This window comes from Theobroma umbraticum, unplaced genomic scaffold, assembly GCF_002168275.2.
Source record: "Theobroma umbraticum cultivar Fairchild unplaced genomic scaffold, ASM216827v3 scaffold_130.0, whole genome shotgun sequence".
Classification (NCBI taxonomy): Eukaryota; Viridiplantae; Streptophyta; class Magnoliopsida; order Malvales; family Malvaceae; genus Theobroma; species Theobroma umbraticum.
The window spans coordinates 5,182,248-5,203,158 of NW_018397264.1; the positions used below are offsets into that span (position 1 = coordinate 5,182,248).

At 36.2% G+C, this 20,911-nt stretch overlaps 3 protein-coding genes across 4 annotated transcripts; 1 reads left to right on the forward strand and 2 right to left on the reverse strand.

The window, feature by feature from the left end:
• Positions 1-6,336: 6,336 nt before the first annotated feature.
• LOC110421667 (CBL-interacting serine/threonine-protein kinase 7-like) lies at positions 6,337-7,897 on the forward strand. Its single transcript, XM_021435309.1, has one exon. It carries the CDS (start codon positions 6,404-6,406, stop codon positions 7,757-7,759), a length of 1,356 nt encoding a protein of 451 aa, XP_021290984.1. The 5' UTR covers positions 6,337-6,403; the 3' UTR covers positions 7,760-7,897.
• A 675-nt stretch (positions 7,898-8,572) lies between these two features.
• Positions 8,573-11,917, reverse strand: LOC110421574 (Tetratricopeptide repeat (TPR)-like superfamily protein). The gene is made up of 2 exons (XM_021435182.2): positions 11,899-11,917; positions 8,573-11,784 (listed from the first exon to the last, which is right to left on the reverse strand). The coding sequence occupies exon 2, from the start codon at positions 11,486-11,488 to the stop codon at positions 8,906-8,908; it is 2,583 nt and encodes an 860-aa protein (XP_021290857.1). The 5' UTR covers positions 11,489-11,784; positions 11,899-11,917; the 3' UTR covers positions 8,573-8,905.
• Positions 11,918-12,335: 418 nt separating this feature from the next.
• Positions 12,336-20,307, reverse strand: AARE (acylaminoacyl-peptidase-like protein). Of its 2 annotated transcripts, none has more exons than XM_021436049.1 (18): positions 20,112-20,307; positions 18,737-18,912; positions 18,316-18,625; positions 17,798-18,019; positions 17,481-17,699; positions 17,292-17,360; positions 16,342-16,480; positions 15,818-15,969; positions 15,648-15,730; positions 15,423-15,544; positions 15,264-15,342; positions 14,502-14,673; positions 14,068-14,128; positions 13,833-13,955; positions 13,487-13,684; positions 13,090-13,158; positions 12,766-12,842; positions 12,336-12,657 (listed from the first exon to the last, which is right to left on the reverse strand). In XM_021436049.1, the coding sequence occupies exons 1-18, from the start codon at positions 20,267-20,269 to the stop codon at positions 12,594-12,596; spliced, it is 2,493 nt and encodes an 830-aa protein (XP_021291724.1). In that variant the 5' UTR covers positions 20,270-20,307; the 3' UTR covers positions 12,336-12,593. The 2 variants fall into 2 exon arrangements, with proteins under 2 accessions (XP_021291724.1, XP_021291725.1); XM_021436050.1 differs by having other exon boundaries at positions 20,022-20,148.
• Positions 20,308-20,911: the final 604 nt, after the last annotated feature.

Consider the following 20,911-nt stretch of genomic DNA (forward strand, 5'->3'; position numbering starts at 1 on the left):
ACAAAGGAAGCTGGTATGCAGTAGTTGTAAGAGAAACCATGGCATCAAGGTTCTGTTCCAAAGTTAAGACACAGATCTGTTCTTATTGCTGAAGTCTATCCTGTCAAGGGAGTGAAGTTGGCACTCGAGCATAGTCATAAAAAGGTGGAGTTTGAAATAGATTCTACCCTAATCTCTCATAATTAGTAATAACTCTAACTTTAATTATATAATTTGTATAATTATCTTAACAATACCATTTCTTCTTCTCTGTTGATTTTGTTCCATTGTAATTCTATATGAATTCTCTTTTATATCAATAAAAAGTTCTAGAGAGATTCGAGTTATTTATTATTCTATGAACGTTCGAGATTGAAGGGGCATTTTCCTTCTCGATAGCATCAAATATTTCTTTCTAGCTACAATGTTTACCCTGTGCTTTTCTTCAAGGTTAAACTTATAAAAAGAAATATTTATTAATAGCATAATAATGGTTTATAATTAATGAAGTATGAACTAATGTTTATGACAATGATTTTCCAAATCTAATACTTTCTTTGTAGGGGTCCAACGGGGCTAATTGTCATCTAACTATGTCCCTTCATTGCTCCACATGGATAATGCCATCAAATCCTGACAAATTAGGATGACAAGGATTATATGGTTTAAATTAAGATCATTATTAAAAATTATTGCTACTAATAAAATATAAATCACCCATTAATGTTTTTTTTATATAAACTAAGGATCGTTTGTTTGAGATATTTTCAGGGTTGAACAATTGCTGTTGACAAGTAAACTAATACATCCAACAGCAACGGTCGTGCTTGATTTGTCAATAGTTTAACACCAATTATGGAATGCTATTGAGCTACCTAATTGGCCACTAGCAAGGAAAGCATCAAATGGGCTTGCTCATAACTCTTGTCACCTATTCTTAAACCTTGGGTTTACTTCATGAGTCATGATAAGTGCTAATTAATTAACCTCAAATTGAAATATTTTATATAGATAATAGATGTTGGTGTAAAAATTTTTGAAAAGTATTATATATATATGACAAATGATCAAGTTTATGGAAATAATATCACGTGAATATGAAATTAAAATACATATTTTGTTACTTTTATCTTAAAGGTACTTTATAAAAAGTAAGTCAATCAAGTCAAGTAATATCATATTAAAAAAAAAAACTCAAACTTTTTAAAAAAGGATTTTAGAATCAAATTCGAATATTCTAAAATTTTGATTTCTTTAATTAAAACAAATTGTGTCTTTTTCAATTAAAAAAAAAACCAACGTTATCTTTCTTCCTTTTACTATGTGCCAAAAAGGCCGAAATTAAGTTTTAATTTTACAATTTACAACAGCAAAATGGGTTTTGTCCTCTTTCTATCTTTATCGTTTCCCCCTCTTACTTAACCAATGTTAGATAAACATATTAGCAATAAGTAAATGAAGGCCTAAAGACATTTGACATCAATAATCAAATTCCTAAAGCAAGTGACCAGTCCGACCCCTCCACAAAATTCACGATATATATATATATATATATATATATATATATACACACACATTTATATTTAAGATCAAAGTATCCATCCCTCACCATCAATGACAAAAGCCAACAGTTTTACGTCAAATTAAGGTTACAGTGACCAAGTATTTGATCTTGCCTTCTTAAAGAATTATTTATAATCAATCTAAGACATCTTTTTCCTTGTTTCTAAACGAAAGTGACAGGGATATGTTTATGGAGATTGCTACAATAACTACAGTAAATACTGAGAGTCTTCATTTATTAGTGAAAAAGATGGAGCTCCTACTGATCTTTGTTGGTGTCGACAACTAGCTTTTGCAATCGACGGTGGAGATTAGATATTTTATGACTAAGAGAGGTTGGTAATAAGAGGGTTAATTTGGATTAACTTGTCCGAGTCACAAAACCAGTGAAGCAAGCAAGTAGCTGAGATGAAAATTCCTAGTTATAAGTCTTTCTTATACGGAGATTTGATTTTTTTTCTTATAATAAAAGACAGTAACAACCCTTAAGCCAAATCTAATTGCATGTTATTTGAATGCATATAAGATGAGGAAAATAAAAAGAGGCATACGTTATTTACATACTAGCACTAATTTCACGAAGAAATTTGGCTGTGATGAGAATATATATAATTAAAGTTAGTTATAGTATGATTTAAATGTAAAGAGTATGACTAAGATTGGTTACAATGGTTCTATCATTAAAACCATCGAATTAATTACTATAATATCTCTGAAACTATCTAATAAAATTTTTTAAATGGTCTACTTAATAATTTCTTCTCCAGATGGATACATAACCATAACCTAGATCAAAACACCTTTATATTCTAACCCAAGGTTTATGTCGAGTTTATAATCGTAAACCAATGAAATCCACAACCATATTTCTTGATAAGAAAGCACACAACAATCTTTGTTCTAGTACCATTGATTTGTTTAACAATAAGAAAGAAAGAAAGAAAATGGAAACGATGGGAACAGAGGTGCATGGATGTAGACACAAATACAAATAATTGAGCAAAGGATAGAGTTTATCTTGTTCATAAAACAGAAAGAAAATATCTCGAAGCTTTGGCCAGAAAAGAAGGGATTGCCTTTTTTGTACCCTAACATTTAGCTATAACAGGAATAATTGTGAAATTAACTTCTTCCCACTTAATTAACATAAAAGCCTAATGTGACTAATCACCATGGAAACAATATTAATGAAGAAATTAATGGCAGCATCACCCTCAAACGAATAAAGGACTTGACCCTGGGAATACCATCACCTGGGAATACCATCCCTCTCTAAGCAAGTGGCGAATCGGGCCCTCTAATGAAATTCATTATTGTCTCGAAGACAAAGCCATCCCATCTTTCTTAATCAAACATGAAGAACAACCATCCGAAAATCTAACATCGAATTAAGATTGCAGTACCCAAGTATTTGATCTTTGCCTTTGTTAAATTAAAAAAGATATATTTATTATTATTATTATCATCATCATCAAAATGAGACATCATTTTCCCTATTGTTTAATAAAATGGAAAGTGACGAAGCACGATTTCTGCATATATATTTGCCATTAATAATAGCAGCATATTGTAAGTTCTTATATGAAAAAGTTGGCCGCTCATCCCCTATATCAACAGTGAAAGCCAAATAGCAAAATTGTTTCTATTCAGATCGGCTCTTGATTTAGCTTTTCTTATAGTATTGATAAAGGGAAGAAAAGGAATGAAAAGGGAACATGGGATATGGAGAAAAATGCTAAAAAAGTGAAGCAAGAATGCGTGATTGTACAGAAAATATTTGTGTGCTTTAGCCTGGAAAGAAGGGATTGGCTTTTCTATCATTTTGCACCCAACTAAAGTGATTTTCTTTTATTTTTTATTTATTAATTCTGAGAAGAAATGAATAAGAAATATCTAATTGGCACACCTATTATAATAGCATTAAGAATTTGTGAAGCTTCCTCCCTATCTAACTTAAGATGCCCTGTCCATGATTTTTTTTTTCTATTTAAAAAATTTTTGTAAGAAAAAAAGTAATAGATCGTTATGTAGAACTCCTTTCAAACTTGATAATATTTAAAGGTTATTTTTGCATGTTAAGAAATAAATAATAGAGAGAATAAAGAAAGATCAAATAATTATTTTATATGTATATATGTATACTTATATGAGAAGAAATTTAAGAAAAAGGAAAATGAATTTTAATTTTCAATTAAGAAAAAACCAACAACATTGTTTCAATACTAAATTTGCAATTCAAAAATAATATATTGACATGATAACATATTTATAATTTGTCCACGTACAAGTTGGCTTTCATGATTAATATATTGAAGGAACCATCTGGGTGACATCTCTCTCCCAATTCGAACTTCAACTTAGAGAACCCTCAACCCTTGAAATGTTCTTCTTCTGGAGGGAAAAACGACTACGACATTGATCATTAGACATTTATTTGTAAAAAGAAAAAGAAAATCATTTATTGGAAGAAAAACACTCTTTTGAACTGTTGACATGTTGACCTGGAGAGTGAGGGAATGGAGCTATCACCCCATAATTTACAAGTAGAAGAAATTATTGTTTTGGTGTAAGCTGCTGGCGCAAGCCATCATGCGAACCTATGTTGCTGCTGCTGCCTCTGGTTTTCTGACTGATACCGTGGGTCCTAAGCAGCCTCAATAGGTCATCAGCATGCCTCTATGGCGCTTCCACAGCCGTCCAACTCAACCCAATAGCAATGCGCCAACCTCCAGCAACATGACAATCTTATGCAACGCGCCCATCCAACCACACGCCATCTTCAGAGCCGTCAACGCCGTTATGCATGCTCCACATTGCTACCCAAGTTTACCAAAAACCCATCACACATTTTTTGTTAAATGATGATTATTCCAATCATATTAGATCATCTATACATAAATTAAAAGATTCGAGGGAGTTTTATATGGAACGTGAAATGTCACTCGTTACTTTGTTCTGGATGATCATGCAGAAGCATGCAAGGGCAAGCTGTTAAGCTGCTAGCTGTTCACAGTCTGCATCCCGTGAGGCGATGATTCTAAGAAAGAAGATACGATGTTACAAGGAAACTGCAAAAAATGGGTGATATATAATGATATTTTCAACAGGAGCTGATGAATTTTGACTAGCAGTAGTCCCAACTTGCAAAAGAAAATGGACCTTAGAAAATATCTTGTCAAAGAGAAAAAAACAGAAGGGATTAGTGATGGCCAGTTAATACACCAATTTGATTAAGGTAAACAGATGCTTCGCATATGCCAGTTTGTCACCCCGTTTTCCATAGAAAAGCCTCCTTGGGAAGAGATTAGAGCCAAAAATAATAATAAAGGAAATGCTAAAAGTTTGAAGGTGGGCTAATGGTGATTCGTTCCCATTTCATTTTCTAAAGCGTAGGGGGTATTCTTTAATATTAATTTCTATGGTGTGACTTTGGCATCATGGTCTTAATTGTTAGTGGAAGTACTTTTCATTAGCAGTCTGTTGTAATATCAATTGGCTTTTCCATATTGCTTTGTTTCATCTTTGACGCCACTTTGAGAGCAAATTAGAGATGGTTTAGGCCGTGAGATTAGAAAGTGTATGATCAATAATTTTTATTCCATCTCATCAATCTTTTTGTCTTGGTATTGTACGTCCCAAAATAACCCACATCCCTTTATCAAAATATCTCCTCTCATAATTATAACTCGAAATTGATTTAATTCAATTTAATTAAGCATGCATCTAATTGGATTTAACACGTAATGTTTGTATATCATTTAATTAAAGAAATTTCTTACGTCTTTAAAATTTTCTTTTACATGTATATACATATATATATATATATTTAAAATATACATATGAAACTTTCATTAAAAAAAGATTTATAAAATTTATTTTGTAAAATGGTAGTGGTGTAAGTCTGCATAAGAAAAGACATAAAATTTCATTTATTTAATTTGTATATATAAAAATAAAACGAAATCAATCCAATTATAATGAGATCAAACAATAGCTGAAGGCAATCACACAAAGTTCCTCATCACAGAACAAAAGCAAGCTTAAGCAAATAGACAGAATCATCCCACCACAGCCGGAATAAAATCTTTTACATATATAAATTAATTAACTTGGCTATTACCTATCGCATTCTATAACAAGAAATAATCCTCTCTCGGTGTATAAAATATAAACCTCAATATAATTCTGAAATTCGATCATTGAAAGATATTTTTGAAGGCATGCATTGTTGTTAACCACGTTAGGGAAAAGTCACATCCACAGGGGCAAGAACATGTTTAGGTTGCCTCACCTTGCCGACGGTATATTTAGAATTTTAGTATTTATTTAGATAAATATATGCTATATTAATATATTCTAAGATGAATGTGAGATTATTAAAATAATTAAATATAGCTATAACAAGTAATTATTTCATAAAAATAAATCATCCAAACAATGAATTCAGGTAGGATTATGTACCTAAATAAGATATTAAGAATTTTCCAAAAAAAGTAAAAGAAGAAACGTATTCCATACAACCGTTGGAGATTTATTAAGGGAAAACCAAGTTAAAAGGAATTTGCTACCTAATAATTATTCACAAAAAAAACCACCTAAAATAAATGAAAAAATTGAAGTCCAAATTAAGAAGCAACAAATACGCAAAGCCTAAAGGGCAGTTAAGGAAATCTAAAAAAAGGGGAAAGGCCCAGCCTGACCTGAGTCTTTGACAGTGGGAAGCCAACCAAACCAAACTCTCTTTCCCCCACTATATAACCAAACTCACCTTCCCAAGCATACTTTGTTGTGGCAGTCTCTATTTTTGCTTCAGCCTCTCATTTCCCCACCACCCACCCACCATTTTCCATCACTGTAAACCATGCCATCTGGGGCTCCACCGCCGCCCCCACCACCAGCACAGTCTCCGCCGCCGCCACAACAAGCACCACCATTAACGCTCATCCGTACAAAAACACCCACCACCATACTCTTAGGTAAGTACCAATTGGGTCGCTTGTTGGGCCGTGGAAGCTTTGCAAAAGTTCACGAGGCAACATCACTCGAGGACAGCAACAACGTTGTGGCGATTAAGATTATAGACAAGACGAAAACAGTTGACGCTGCCATGGAACCAAGAATTATCCGGGAAGTTGCAGCTATGTGCCGTCTCCAACAACACCCCAACATTCTTAAAATCCACGAAGTCATGGCTTCAAAGACCAAGATCTACCTCGTCATGGAACTAGCCTCAGGAGGTGAACTTTTCGCCAAAGTGTTACGCCGTGGCCGCTTAGCTGAACCAGCCGCACGTAGGTACTTTTCCCAACTGGTCTCCGCCCTCCATTTCTGCCACGAAAACGGTGTCGCCCACCGTGATGTAAAGCCACAAAACCTTTTACTAGACCAAAATGGTAACCTCAAAGTTTCAGACTTTGGTCTCTCAGCTCTCCCTGAACAGCTAAACAACGGGCTTCTACATACAGCTTGTGGAACGCCGGCGTATACAGCTCCGGAGGTGGTTCGGAGGAAAGGATACGATGGTCCCAAGGCGGATGCTTGGTCTTGTGGGGTCATTTTATATGTTTTGCTGGCGGGTTATTTACCCTTCGATGATAGTAACTTGGTGGCTATGTATAAAAAGATTCATCGCAGGGAGTATCAGTTCCCATCCTGGATATCAAAGCAAGCAAAAGCTATAATATGGCAGCTTTTAGACCCGAATCCTGACTCGAGAATGGGCATAGAAAAGTTAATGGAAACTTCATGGTTTAAGAAAACTTTAACGGCATTTACGTCATCGAACAACCAACAAGAAAGTTTGTTACACGACAGGAAGTTAAAACATGACATGGTTTCTAATGGAGTTAATGCTTTTGATATAATATCTCTGTCTTCAGGGTTGGATTTGTCAGGGCTTTTTGAAGGAGGGAATAATAAGAGGAAGGAAAAGAGGTACACAACTTCGATTGAGTCGCTGGATGGGGTAGTGGAGAGGGTCAGGGAGGTAGGGGAGAGATTGGGGTATAGGGTAGAGAGAGGGAAAAGAGGGGTTGTGGGGTTGGGGAAAGGAAGGGTGGTGTTGGTGGTGGAGATGGTGGAGATTGCAGAGTCGTTTGTTCTGGTGGAGGCGAAGGTGGTAGAAGGGTGGCTGGAGTTTGAGGAAGGGCAGTGGGTAGATTTGGAAGCCGGTCTTGGAGACATTTTTGTTTCTTGGGACAATGATGTTGTAGGTTGATGGTTTTGTTTGTAATACTAATGTAGATGGAAATTTTTTCCTTCTTTTTCATTTTTGGTTTATCGTTAAGTGTTATTGGGGTTTCTCTGATCTGAATTGATGTAAATAATGAAAATTATTAGTGATATTAGAGGTTGATTTTAGCAGCTGGATAAAAGTTTCTTTTCGTTAATTTCTTGGCCATTTTCATATATTCTCAGAATTTTATGTAGAATTGACTGTTGTGGAGGGGAGCCTGTGTTTCTAAGATTGATATCATTTCCAAAAACAGGAAAAAGTTGAAATAACAAAATTTGATGAAAAAGTGATGTTGATTGCCAATATCGTTCACACGCAGGAAAAAATCGATGCCATACAATGACACAAGAATAAAATAAGCTATGAGAGTTTTTAAAGCTAGATCCTGTTCTTCTGAGTGCAGAGTTTGTGAGATCTCTGCTTACAGTTGTGATTCAGTGCATAGATCTAGGGTAATAAGAGACAAAGGAGAGATCAGATGGGTCAAATTACAGTCCAGGGACAAAACATATCATCTAGTTGTTCATGTAAGAAAAAGAACATGCTCCTTGTTATTCCTGGAAAGTCATGCGCAGATGTGGATGCTACAGCACCGAGAAATGTGCTAAGGTGCTGCATGTCAAACAGCAACATAGAACAATTTCAAGTTGAAATTTTCATGTCATTGAAACCTCTGTAAATCAATTTACAAACCTGTTTGAACCAAAGAGCTGCCTATGGAACTCGTGAAACATTGAGAAGTTAACAAATTCCACGCATATGGATGAGATGTGTTTGCAAACAACCAATAGATCAGCCAAACTAGAGGACTTTTTAATTCTTTCATTCCTACTAATAACACAACTTAATTTACATAATGCTCAATTAAAATTCCAGCAGAAAACAAGGTGCTGTATATAAAGGAACACTATTTGCTCTTCCAGCATCAGCCTAAGTTCTAGAACTTTTCCTCTACTAAATATACAAAATACAAAAGCTAAACACACTGTCATGGACATTAAATTTAACAGTGCCTCCCAGCTATACATTTGTGAGGCTTTTGATTAAAGTTTTGTCTATCAGTTCATCTCTAGGCTTCAATGTTCCGACAATGAACTCAAACCCAAAAAGTGGGTTGCAAGAGAAAGCCTAAGCATCATTGTCAGCATCATTGTCATCATCGTCTTCATCCAATCCAACTACTGAGGAAAAGGTGGACATCCATGCTAGCAAGCCACTCTGAGCATCCTTCTTCCTTGCTACTTGTAGCCTGTTAACAGCCCGCTTTGGAACTCCACATTTCACAAGAACAAATCCAAGTGATTTGAATGTACTATCATCAGGTTGAATGCAAGCACTCATCATTTCCTTAAAAGTTCTAACTGCCTCCCTGAATCTCCCATCCATGGCATACAGCCCAAGCACATTATTATAACTCAACAAATCAGTTAGAAGTCCCAGGTCTCTCATCTGTTTTGCTATATGAGTGGCTTCCTCAAACCTCCCATTTCTTTTATACATACACAGCATCATGGCATATGTAAATTCATTTGCATCTCCCTTTTGCTTTAAGTTCTTGAAAATTGCTTCTGCTTGACTAACCATTGAGCGCTTGCTGTAGAGGTCAATCATACAATTTGAAGAATACACATCGGGGTGGAATCCTGACAACTGAAGTAGTTCGTAAACCTCTTGTGCTTCCTTCAAGTAACCAACTTTTGTATAAAGCTTAATCAATGAGTTGTATATAACAGCATTTCCAGGCAATCCAGCACTTTTCATTGCATTAACATAACTGGTAGCTTCTTTAACACTTCCAAGATCAGCAAAAGCATTTATCAGTACACCATAGACAACAACATCAGGCTCCACCTTGTGCTGAATCATCTCACCATACAGCCCTTCAGCCATTTCCAGTTCTCCTAATTTTACAAAGCTTGAGATCACAGCACAATAAGGGATGCAATCACTTATAAATCCTGCTTCCTGCATCTTCTTCAGGTAGCATTTTGCCACATGTGGTAAGTCTGCACTAGCCAAAATCTGTATGAGAGAATTATAACTGCATTTATCTGGAACTACACCATGACCCTGCATGCTATCAAATAACCAACATGCTTTTTCATAACTCTTCCCTATCCCATAAGCTTTTATCATTACATTAAACTCAAGGACCGTAAGCTTCTTCCTTTCTTGGCAACAGACAAAAACTTTTTCAGCTTCAAAAACATATCCCCGCTCCCCAAATGCATCAATGTTTGCAGAGTAGCCCTCTGAACTTATATTCCCTGCAAGGTGAAACCTCCTGAACCATAACCACGACTTCTCAAGCATCCCAGCTTCTATGTACATTCTGGTCAGAGCAGATTGCGTATATTCATCAATTTCGAGAAGTTGTTCATCCATCTCATTTATGAGGTCTTCAGCTTCACTGACCATTTGCCTTATTGAGTATGCATACAAGAGGGTGCGATAACTCACAAGATCTGGTTCAAGGCAGGCCTCCTTCATCTTTGCAAAATAGCCTGCTGCCATCTTTATATCATCATGCTTAGCATGGAGGGAGATGAGAATATTATATGTTCTTGTGTCAGGTAGGCACTGAACCTCCTCCATCTTCTTCATAAGTGAAGCCACTTCTTCTAACTTTCCATGGTTACCACAAATGTGAATCATTGTATTAAAAGTAACAGTAGTTGGAACAATCCCTTCTCTAAGCATCATTTCAAATGTTTCAGAAGCCTCCCGAAGCTGCCCCGCCTTTCCATATGTATCTATCAAAGTGTTATATGTATATGAGCTTAAATGTAAATCACTTCCCACTGCACTGAATGTTTCACTTCCATCATGCTTCAAAGATCCATTCAATGACCACTTCTTGAAAAACTCCTCTGCACTCTGAAACTCACCCGCTTTCTTATACAAATGCACAACGATTCCCATAGTCACCTCATCAGGCTCCATCCCTTGCTTATTCATCTTTCCAAGCCAACAAAGAGCCTGTTGCTTCATACCCCCTTTATTATAAACATCAATCAAAGTACCATAAGTAGAATTAATAGGTTTGATCCTTCTCAAAGTCATCTCGTTCCATAACCTTTCAACATAACCCCATTTATGAGCTTTCCCAAGAATTCTAAACATAATATTGTAATGAATTACATTCAACTCGTAACACTGTTTTCTCTTAAACCACTCAAAAATCTCTAAAGCCCGTTCCCAGCTTGATTGCTCCTTTAAAATTATACTCCTTTCTTTGTTACTTAACTTTTCAGCCCATGGCTTTAATGCCTCATCCAAATCCTTAACGTTATCCAAAGCTCCCAAAATCCCTGGAATACAACCTCCATAGGAAACCCATTTCGTCGAACATTTGGCCTGCATTTTCTCCACCAAAATTGTCCCATCAAATCCACCAAATTTACCTCCTTTATTTACAAATTTGAAATTCTGCCTCGTTTTTTCTCTCCTTTCTCTATCTTGGGTTTTCTCCAAAGTCTGATCACTTGGCTCAGGTTGATTATCGAGAGTTTGTTTTCGAACTCCATTGAATTCCTTGGTTCCTCCACCATTGGGAGTCTCGAGAAGTCCGTGTTGCTTGTTTCTGTTGATGGGTTCGAGTTTTTCCAGTGGAGAAACTGAAACTGAAACTCCTGAAATGTTGGGTGCTGAAGTTTTTGTGAAGCACAAAATGTTGAAGCAACTGGTGTCTAGCTGGAGTTTTGCAAACATTGCTATTTTTGCTCAGACAAAAAAGGTTTTTTGTAAAAATTGAAGTGATGTAAGAACTGAGAATTATAGTGGTAACAAGTTTTTCTGGGTAACGGGTTTTGATGCTAAAGGGTTTTTCAGTTCAAGGTTTTGGTGTCGGAAGATATCCAAATTGGTGCAGCATATGCATATCTTTGGCAATTACTTACTGCTTATGAACTATCTACACGGTGGACTTTGGACAGACAGAACTCAGAACTTTTTCTTTTCTTTCTGTCTTTTCCCCTTTTTATCCTCAAAGAAAAAATGCCCTGTAACTTATAACCAAGTGATAGAAAATTTCAGAACTCAGACGTCTTCCCTTATATGGCAGAACAGAGAACTAATAATAAAGTTCCAGACCCAAGATTTCTATCCAGATTTCCACTTACCATGTTGCTTGAACTTAAAAAAGTTCCTCGTATTAATGGATGTGTGCCCTTTAACTTCTAATGGGGTAAAATTTTAAATTAAAATTAATATCAAAAGCTTTATTAGCAACAATTTTAGTAAGATTTCATTTTTAACAGGTGCCCTGTCAGGCTACTGAATTACTAATGCATCCAACACTCTTTTTTCCAGAGGTGATTAGGTAAAAGATTCTATTAAACTTCATATAGTCAAAGCATAAGAATGTCTTTAACATTCAATGCAAAACGATTCCTTTTTATGCCTTATTTAGAAGTTTGTTACAGTCCGGTCTAAGTGAGCTTCTCTAGTGGATATGGTAGATTTCAGTCGGCCCCGCTTCACACCGGCCGAGGTCATGGCAAGTATTCTATTCATCTTACAGAAAACAATAACAAACAGAATATAAAGCCTTAGAAGGAATCCACAAAAAGAAGTGAACATGATTATATTATACGAAAATTCCACAGGTGTTTCTGTATGCTGAAAATGAGGGCACACCTAAAAACAAGAATCATTACATTATTGAATGTCTTGTACGGACTAGCCATCTTAAATAAGATTGTGATGATTAATTTCTTGATTACCAAAGGGCATGATCCCCAAGTAACTATGGACTAAAGATCAAGGACTTAAGATTCAGACCATACAACAGCTGTGACACAACACATAAACTTGTTCATTTGCAATACTTCTTGAACCACACACCAATATTAAGAGAGCTTTCGAAGTCAGATTGTGGTCTGCAGAGAAAGAGTATGTATCAGATGTCAACAGTATGATATCACCTTTAGATTTTCCTTGTGATTAAATTTAGCAAAATCGTAAGTTTCTTTAGGGCATGTGATTACCTCTCAATTGCATGAATGTCACTGGGAAACACGATAACTTTGGTCTCAACTCCTCTCTCTTTTAATGCCCGTGCATACTGCAAGTTACATAGGTCAATATCATATGTGGGCACATCACACCAACTTTTAAATCAGAAAAAGAATGTGTGCATGCGGATGAGAGAATCATATTCCAGAAAACTTCAACTTTATCCCCCTTTACTATTAGGTGTGATAACTGATAACTCAAGCTCCTACAGCAGCATGGATATCCAGTATCCACATTAAAAAATAAAATTAAATATTCATCATAGTTCATGCTAAAGAAAGGAATGGTAATCTTACTTGCAATCCATTGGAAACTGGGACACGAAGATCCTGAGCACCTAAAAGAAAGAGGGTTGGAGCTTTAACCTGCAAAGACAAGAAGAAAATGACTTTATACCATCACATTATGGTGCTTACTTGATGCACTTAGTTCAAATTATACCTTTTCGAAGAGAAATCAATGCAAATGCTAGAATACCATGCATACGCTACTACAGCCTAAATAACCCTCACTCCTTCATGTTCCTACCAATATACACAGCGAATTTGTTGATTCTGTAAACATTTACAATATCTAATTTTGCTTCAAATGATGATAAGCTTGAACCAAAGGCAAAGCATGCCATGCTACTTAGTTTGATAGGCACCACTGCCATAGGCATCATAGAAGAAAACTAGCCTTTATTTAATGTACCTTTGAGATATGTGATATAGGCGACTTGTTGTAAAGGTGAGTCAGGTGCTCAGCTGAAGGTGCTTCGGTGTAGATACTTTTTCCATTGCTTCCATAGGATTCAACATAACACCAATCAGGGATATCTGTTATACCAACCATTGATGAAAGATTACAAACTGGATTCCTCACAGCGACTGCAACAAACTTATCTGGTGCCTGCAGAAAGTAAGTAATTGGTCCAATTCTTAAGCCACTTCCCAATTGTGGAGACATATATGTAATAGCAAAAACATAAAAGTTCCCTGCTAAAGGACATTTGTTGGTCACTAGAACACCTTTACGTTACTTTAAGAGAGAGCTCTACCTGGCCAATCAAGTGAGTGGTCAGAAAGCCACCATGAGAACCACCAAGAACAGTTATTTTAGATGGGTTGGCAAGTCCTTTCTCAATGACATAATCTATGGCTGTAAGCACATCATTGACATCCTGCACATGAGTCAAGGAGTGAGGGTTTGAAATTCACATAACACTTTAATTACTCTCAACCAAGATAAGTTAATCGCCTGAATATGTCATAGAACTGATCAAGAATAAGCACCTGAGACCCAATTTTCCCAGGAAGTGATTGCAATGCTTCCTCACCAAATCCCAGTGAACCTCTGATATAAATTAGCACATTAGGTGAAGATAAAGGTTATGCCAGCCATTTGATGTTGATAAAATCATAAAAGCTGATTTCTAAAATTCTTAAGTATGTGAAAGCAGAGATCACAGAGGATCTGCAGAGCTATTTAGTGCCAGCAATTTCATGATGTGTTGTACTAAAAGATATCAGCACAGCACTCTCACCTTAATAATGTACCAAATATGATATCAAAGCATATTATAGAAGGAAAATTTAAGCAAGCATAGTGAAAATGAACTGGCAAGAAAAGATGAGAGTTAGCTTTAATCAAATACTCAAAGATAACAAATGGAATTCCGATCTCAGTTAAACCTTTTCTGAAGAAGTTATGATATATTTTCACTCACCTATAATTTACAATTAATAAGCTGTAACCAATAGAAAAGAGAAATGCTAATGACTTTGAGAAGCTTGACAAGGAGACAGAATGTGGGCCCCCATGAAGCAACACTATTAGTGGATCAGTTTCATCATTTTTCTTGGAAGATACAAATATTGCCTCAAAAGGTTTAGCAGCTCCTGAATCAATTGGACAAATAACATCATCAAAATCTTTTCTTTTTGGCACATTGGTATTTGGAAGTACTATGATTAAGGTTTCTAGAAATGAAGAAAGAGCTAAGCAGTATTCTTTTATCTGAAAAGAGATCAATCTCCACAGTTGCATCAGATCCAATACTAATCAGAGGGCGATGAAACATCATAGCAAAGAAACATTTAGTTTAGCCTAGGAATCAATCACAAATATATGGTGTCTTATCTTGTGCACTTTTCTTACAAAACATCCTACTCTGTATAGTAATACAAGTACATTAATCAACTAAAATCAGAGTGTAAATGTTGCAAACATAAAATCATGCTTTTGTCTCTTTCTTTATGGATTTCAATGTGGTTGAGGGAGGTTTTCGGAGCAGCTTTCAAGTTTTCATTTAAGTTTTTCCAGCAGTTGCCATCATCAGCGCAAGCACCTTTTTGACTGTCACTAGGATAAACTATTTTTTTTTAAAAATAATTTAAACAAAGGAACACTTTTACTCTTAGCTGTACTTATTGGAGCATGTTGAGATATATAAAAATCAATGGCATTGAACCAAACTAGTTTATGCTACCTTTTGTTAAGCAATCAGAAACATCCTTGACTGGAATTTGCAGAATGCTAAACTGATGAGATGAAAGCAGAGACATAACCTGTAGCATCATATGTAAACATTTAAATAACAACTCTGGAAGAAATGCAGATCAGATGAACAAAAGCAAGCAAAATAAACCTTCTCAGAACATCTGAAAATGGGGCTCGACACATTTGACCAACACCATCCAGTGCTATTGGTTGCTTTGTCAACAAGACAGCCGTACTTGATTTGAGGAACATCTATAGGACTGCTACACACTTTAAGATGACGAAAAAAACAACTACAAAGTTTATTTCTCTTTTTTTAAAAAAAAAAAAAGGAGGGAGAGATCATTGATTAAGAAAAAAAAAAACATTTTACCAGCAATTATATTGTCCCCATCTAGTGTAAGAACATTCCATGAGAAATCTGAGTCAGCAGGGCTGATACGTAATACTTTGCCACTGTAATATGATAATAACATCATCAGGTAATGAAGCAAGAATATGAAATTCTATGTACATGATAAAAGACATATCACCACTAGTCACCTTATCAAATTTACAGAAAGTATCACTTGACAGCTGTGCCAGTAGGAAGATAAAATCACAGTGCATCCATCAGAAAGCCATGGCTTAGTAAGAAAATTTGAACAGTAAAGCCCTGGTAAGTGACCATCCTCAGCACAGTTCACAATTGGAATCTGCAAAAGATTTGATAGAATGAGAACAGAATAAACAGTCAGACGTGATTTTAAGATAGTAGAGAATAAATATAATATATGATTGCAAGCATGTAAGTATTTCCATTGATAAAAAAAATCACAATAATGACCCAATTTAGTTTTGTTATATTCTAAAACAGTAGAATATGGCAAAACCAAGTCCAGCCAAACAGAAAACAAAGAGGAAAGAAGGAGCACCCACTGAAAAGCATGAGGCTGGGTATTGGGGGTTTTGCATGCGTTGTTGTTTTAATTTTATTTTTACTTTTTACTCTTTTCTTAAGATGAAAAATTCTCAATTAGTGCTGCTGATCACATTCAACTTAAGCAGAGAACAAATGGAGAGCTTACCACATCAATGATTTCTGTAGATGACCATAGCTTGCCACCAGTTGGCCAATCAATTCGTTTAAGAGAATCAGTTGCAGAGTGTGCCCCAGAATCCACTGAGGCTTTTGCAGACAGAAACATGAGGAACTTTCCATCTGGGCTGAGGGAAAAGAAACATAATTCAAATCAGCAAGCTCCAAAGAGGTAGCTTGTATGCAAAAAAAGGACTTTTAATGATTTATGCAGCTGCATACACAAAGGTTCTAGTTAATTAATCAGTATTAAATGGATATAATGGAAACATTGATATTTCAGTAGTTGATGGAAGAATTTCATGGCCAAGTAGGCAATTTTGGACAGCCATTCAAGGACTTCCAATCAACAACTTAAACAGTATATGCTGCAGAGAAGTAACAGATAAAAACATTAAACCAAGAATTGAGTATTCCGCATATAACAGAGTCTGATTTGCACCATAGCAAAAAAAGATGGAACCCAGAAGAGAAAGAGATGGACAGAGTACTCTTCATTCCTAAATTGACCAGTAAAACAAGGGAACAAAAATTATGTACTGATCCACAGCTATCCAAGCAATTAGGAGAAGATAAGTTAAAAGTTTGATGGCAATGAAGAATTTAACAAACTCATATTTTACAAAAAAGTTGATTTGAACTTAATCAATGCAACATAGATATGACATAGTTGGATGAACGAAAACAGAGTACGGAAAGGAAGGTTTCCAAGTATGCTAAAGAGTAGAGTAATCATAGATACAACAACAACAACAAAATAAATCTTTCCCCACTACACAGTGTCAGCTAAGCATAGACATAAATCTTTTATGAAAATTATTCCACGACTTTAAAAGAGCACTCTGCTTGTGCTATAATGTACAAAATTTAAAAAGATGCTAAATTCAGAATGAGGAATAAGAGAGACCATACACCTCAGGCACAAGTTGAATAGCATACCTGAATCGTGGAAAGAATGCACTACTAATGCTTTGTGTTAAGTTGACTACTGTCGATTCTTCCATTGATCTGTCCCCAGAAGATTATGCATCATGATTAAAGGTAGCACAGTCAAGTTCCAATGTGAAAATATATGAATGAAGAAAACTTTGAGAAACCAAAAGTCTTTTAATGAAGCAAGTAAACTACTTGAGATCAAACTCAGCAGCTTCTGATTTATAAAGTGGAGCCTTCACAGCATATAATGCACAGGGTCTGTTATAGCAGTATTTTATACCAAGCTTTCTCGGATCAGCTGACCAACCCACAAAAACCAAATATTGTTCTGTGCCTTCCACTTGTGGAGCCCAAACCACCTGGCCTACACTCAAAGACTTTGCAATTCCTTTAACAGCTTGTACCTTGCCACTGTGATATGCACGGAAGTTCAGTTAGGGTCCTGTCACTGCACAAGAACTCTCTAATATGCTATATCATTGATTAAATAGAAACTGATATGTGAAAACCTGTTAACATTGATCACAAATAATGCAGGCTGCCTTTTTCCTGCATAGCATTCCCCCCATTCCTCGTCCCAATCTCCTTGAGCTTTCCAGCTACAGCATTCCTTATCTTTTATAGCACCTTTCCTGTAACCCTGATCGTCAAAAGAAGGCTTGGAGGGAGAAGGCTCCTCAGCGACATAAGCAATAAGAGATTCATCAGAGTTCCAGGAGATTCCCTCAAACCTAAACCATCCAGAAAAGTTCCAACTTTTCTAAGTTTACAGGGATGATAGCTACCAGTACAATTACAGATAACAATGCTGCTGCGGGTGCAAACCCTACCACAACCATCAGTGATGCTCTTACAATTATTGAATAACAGTTATAGAGTTTCTACAGCAATTTACATTCCTGAAGGTCAAAATTCAACTAAGTTACTTAAGTATCATTTACTTCTGGATGAATAACAAGGTTAACATGATAGCACCAAATCCTATCATCAGAGAAAAGATGATTGAAAGATTCATTAAGTCCTTTACCATCCATCAGCATAGACTGAGCCATGAACAGACTGGGGAATCAGGAACTCCTTCTCCAACTGAGATGAACTCCATATTTCAAATTGCGAGGGAGATTCATTTTCAGGATTTCGAATTACAAGAAGCTTTGAACCTGATGGTGAGGGAACAAATAAAGACACTCCTGTCATCTCTATGGGAAATGGGGCCCATTGGAAGTTTACATCATTAATACTTTCTTTTGAAATACTACTGGACAGCATAAATTTTCGTTTCTTGTTTGCCAAAAGATTTGGTTGGCTAATTGAAAACATTGCCTGGGAGCCCTTTCCTGCAGCAACAGTTTCATAAATAGCATAAGGATCAGTAATAGCTTTTTGCTTTTCAAATATAAAGAGGCGTAGTAAGAAAGAAAAAGATAAAGAAACTTTAGCTATCCTACCACTGTCAGACTTAAAAATCCATGCCTTGTCAATGCTGGAGATACTAGTAAATTCTTGAAGTAATTTAGACTGAGAAGCATATTCTTCTTCAGTAGCTTCGTCTAGCCCAACTGGTAATTCCTTCACCAAACCAGCTTTAGAAGAATCCATGGCCAAAACAGCTGACAGTTTTTTGCTACATGTTGGATGGAAAAGAAAATCAATAAGGAAGAACTAACAGCAAACTAGGCAGAAACATTGAGAATAAGACTGCGCTTCACATATTAAAGCAACAAAATTGTCAATCAATACAATCTATCTACCAAAAAAATCCCATTACCTCATCATCAGATAATAAGTGGCACTCATATAACATCAAAGAAGCACCCGCAATATTCTACTCTACCATCTTATCCAAAAAGAAACAATAAGATGTAGTGATAAATTTGAAATTTTATCATATTAGGCCTCTGCTTCAGAAAGCACAGCATATGAATATTGCAAAACAACAAAATAACTACGTTAAAACAGATAATTTAAGAATGGCATTATAGATGAAAAGGAGAAAAGTGAGAAAAAGATGCAATGGGGAATGCTTTGAAAGAATATGGGAGAAGAATCATGGATGTGAAACACTGGTATCTACTGATATGATTTACATTCCAACTTTGAATAATCTTAAATTCAATAGAGGCTGGTAATTGAAACCAACAGTAGATAAGCCGCCGTACTTTGACATTGCATATTTTCCTTTTCCATTATCTTTTCTGCTAAGATATTGCCTCAAATACTTATCTAGTTGGCTCCAAACTAAAATCACAAACAACTCTCAAGTGCTAAGGTAGTCTTTGGATAGAGATTCTAAGTTCATCAAAATCAACAGTCTCAGAAACAGGCATAGATTAGCAGACCTGAAACGATTCAATTCAATACAAAAGGAACAAAGAAAATTCCTGACATTCTGCATAGACTAAGTTGCATTCTTTGCGATCATTCTTCGCAGTAAGTTTGAATTATACTACTTACGCAACTGCACAGGTCTTGCAGACCCGAAACAATAGAGTTTTTAAGCAAAACCGAATTCCCAAAATCAATCTTTTCGAGATATTTCCACTGATTACCCCATCTAAGGGTGCTATAACCATTCCATTAATCAAGATATGATTAGAAGAAGAAACTGATCAGCAACTTTTTAGAATCGAACTGTAATGACAAAAACTAAAATTTATACTTAATAGATCACCGCAACGAATATGAAACAATCAACAAAGAGACTGAACAAAAGATACCCATCAAACATTTTACCAGCAAAGCAGCAAAAAATAGTTCTTTTCACTGAGGCGCAGGATGAAAATGTAGAGAAAGCAGAGAAACAAAGAGAGGGGGTGAGCTTACGTGTAATGAGAAATGGGAGTTAAGTGAAAGAGTGAGGGACGACGAAGTTGAACAGAAAAAAATGGAGGAGACAATCGAGGAGAAGTTGCCAAGGTCACGGACCAATTAGAGATGGTGCTGACTCTGTGGAAGGATGCCAACGCCAAAGTCCTACTCATTTTAAGATACCCACTTCGACATTTTTAATATCTTCTACTAATACACTGACTTTTTTCCTTTTTTCCTTTTAGAGGAGTAGATGCCCCTGCCAAATATCCAATTCAAGGGACAACCTTGTAATAGTACCGCTGTATTAGGATTGGAACAATATGATTAAGATAAGTTTGTTTATTACTGTAAATAAAAAATTATGATTATCAGGCAACCTTTGTGCGGATACGTGTGTCTTTGTCGTTTGCCATTGGAATATCATATTGCCCAGAGACAGGTATGGGCCCTTAGCCATACATACTAGGTCTCTTCACTCCAGCCTTGACAGGGCGGGACGGGAATGGCCTGTCTCGTGCTAATTCGTGTGACGGGGCCAGCAGGAGTACCCCCGCTCAGCTTAGGCCTAAATACGACCCAGGAAAGTGGATAACGAGCCTGGCATTCTCCATCGTTCATTTAACGCCCATTGAACCAACCCAAACTTCCTTGCTGCGAGACAGGGCAAATGTGAAAACCCAACCAAATTGCACCAAGTAATCCCCACCAGGAGCGCATGTAAAACGTGGTTCCATGTAATTGGTCATTCATGCAACGCACACACCAAGCAGTCGGTTAGAAAGTTCAATCCGTTAAAACTAAGGAAGGCGGGC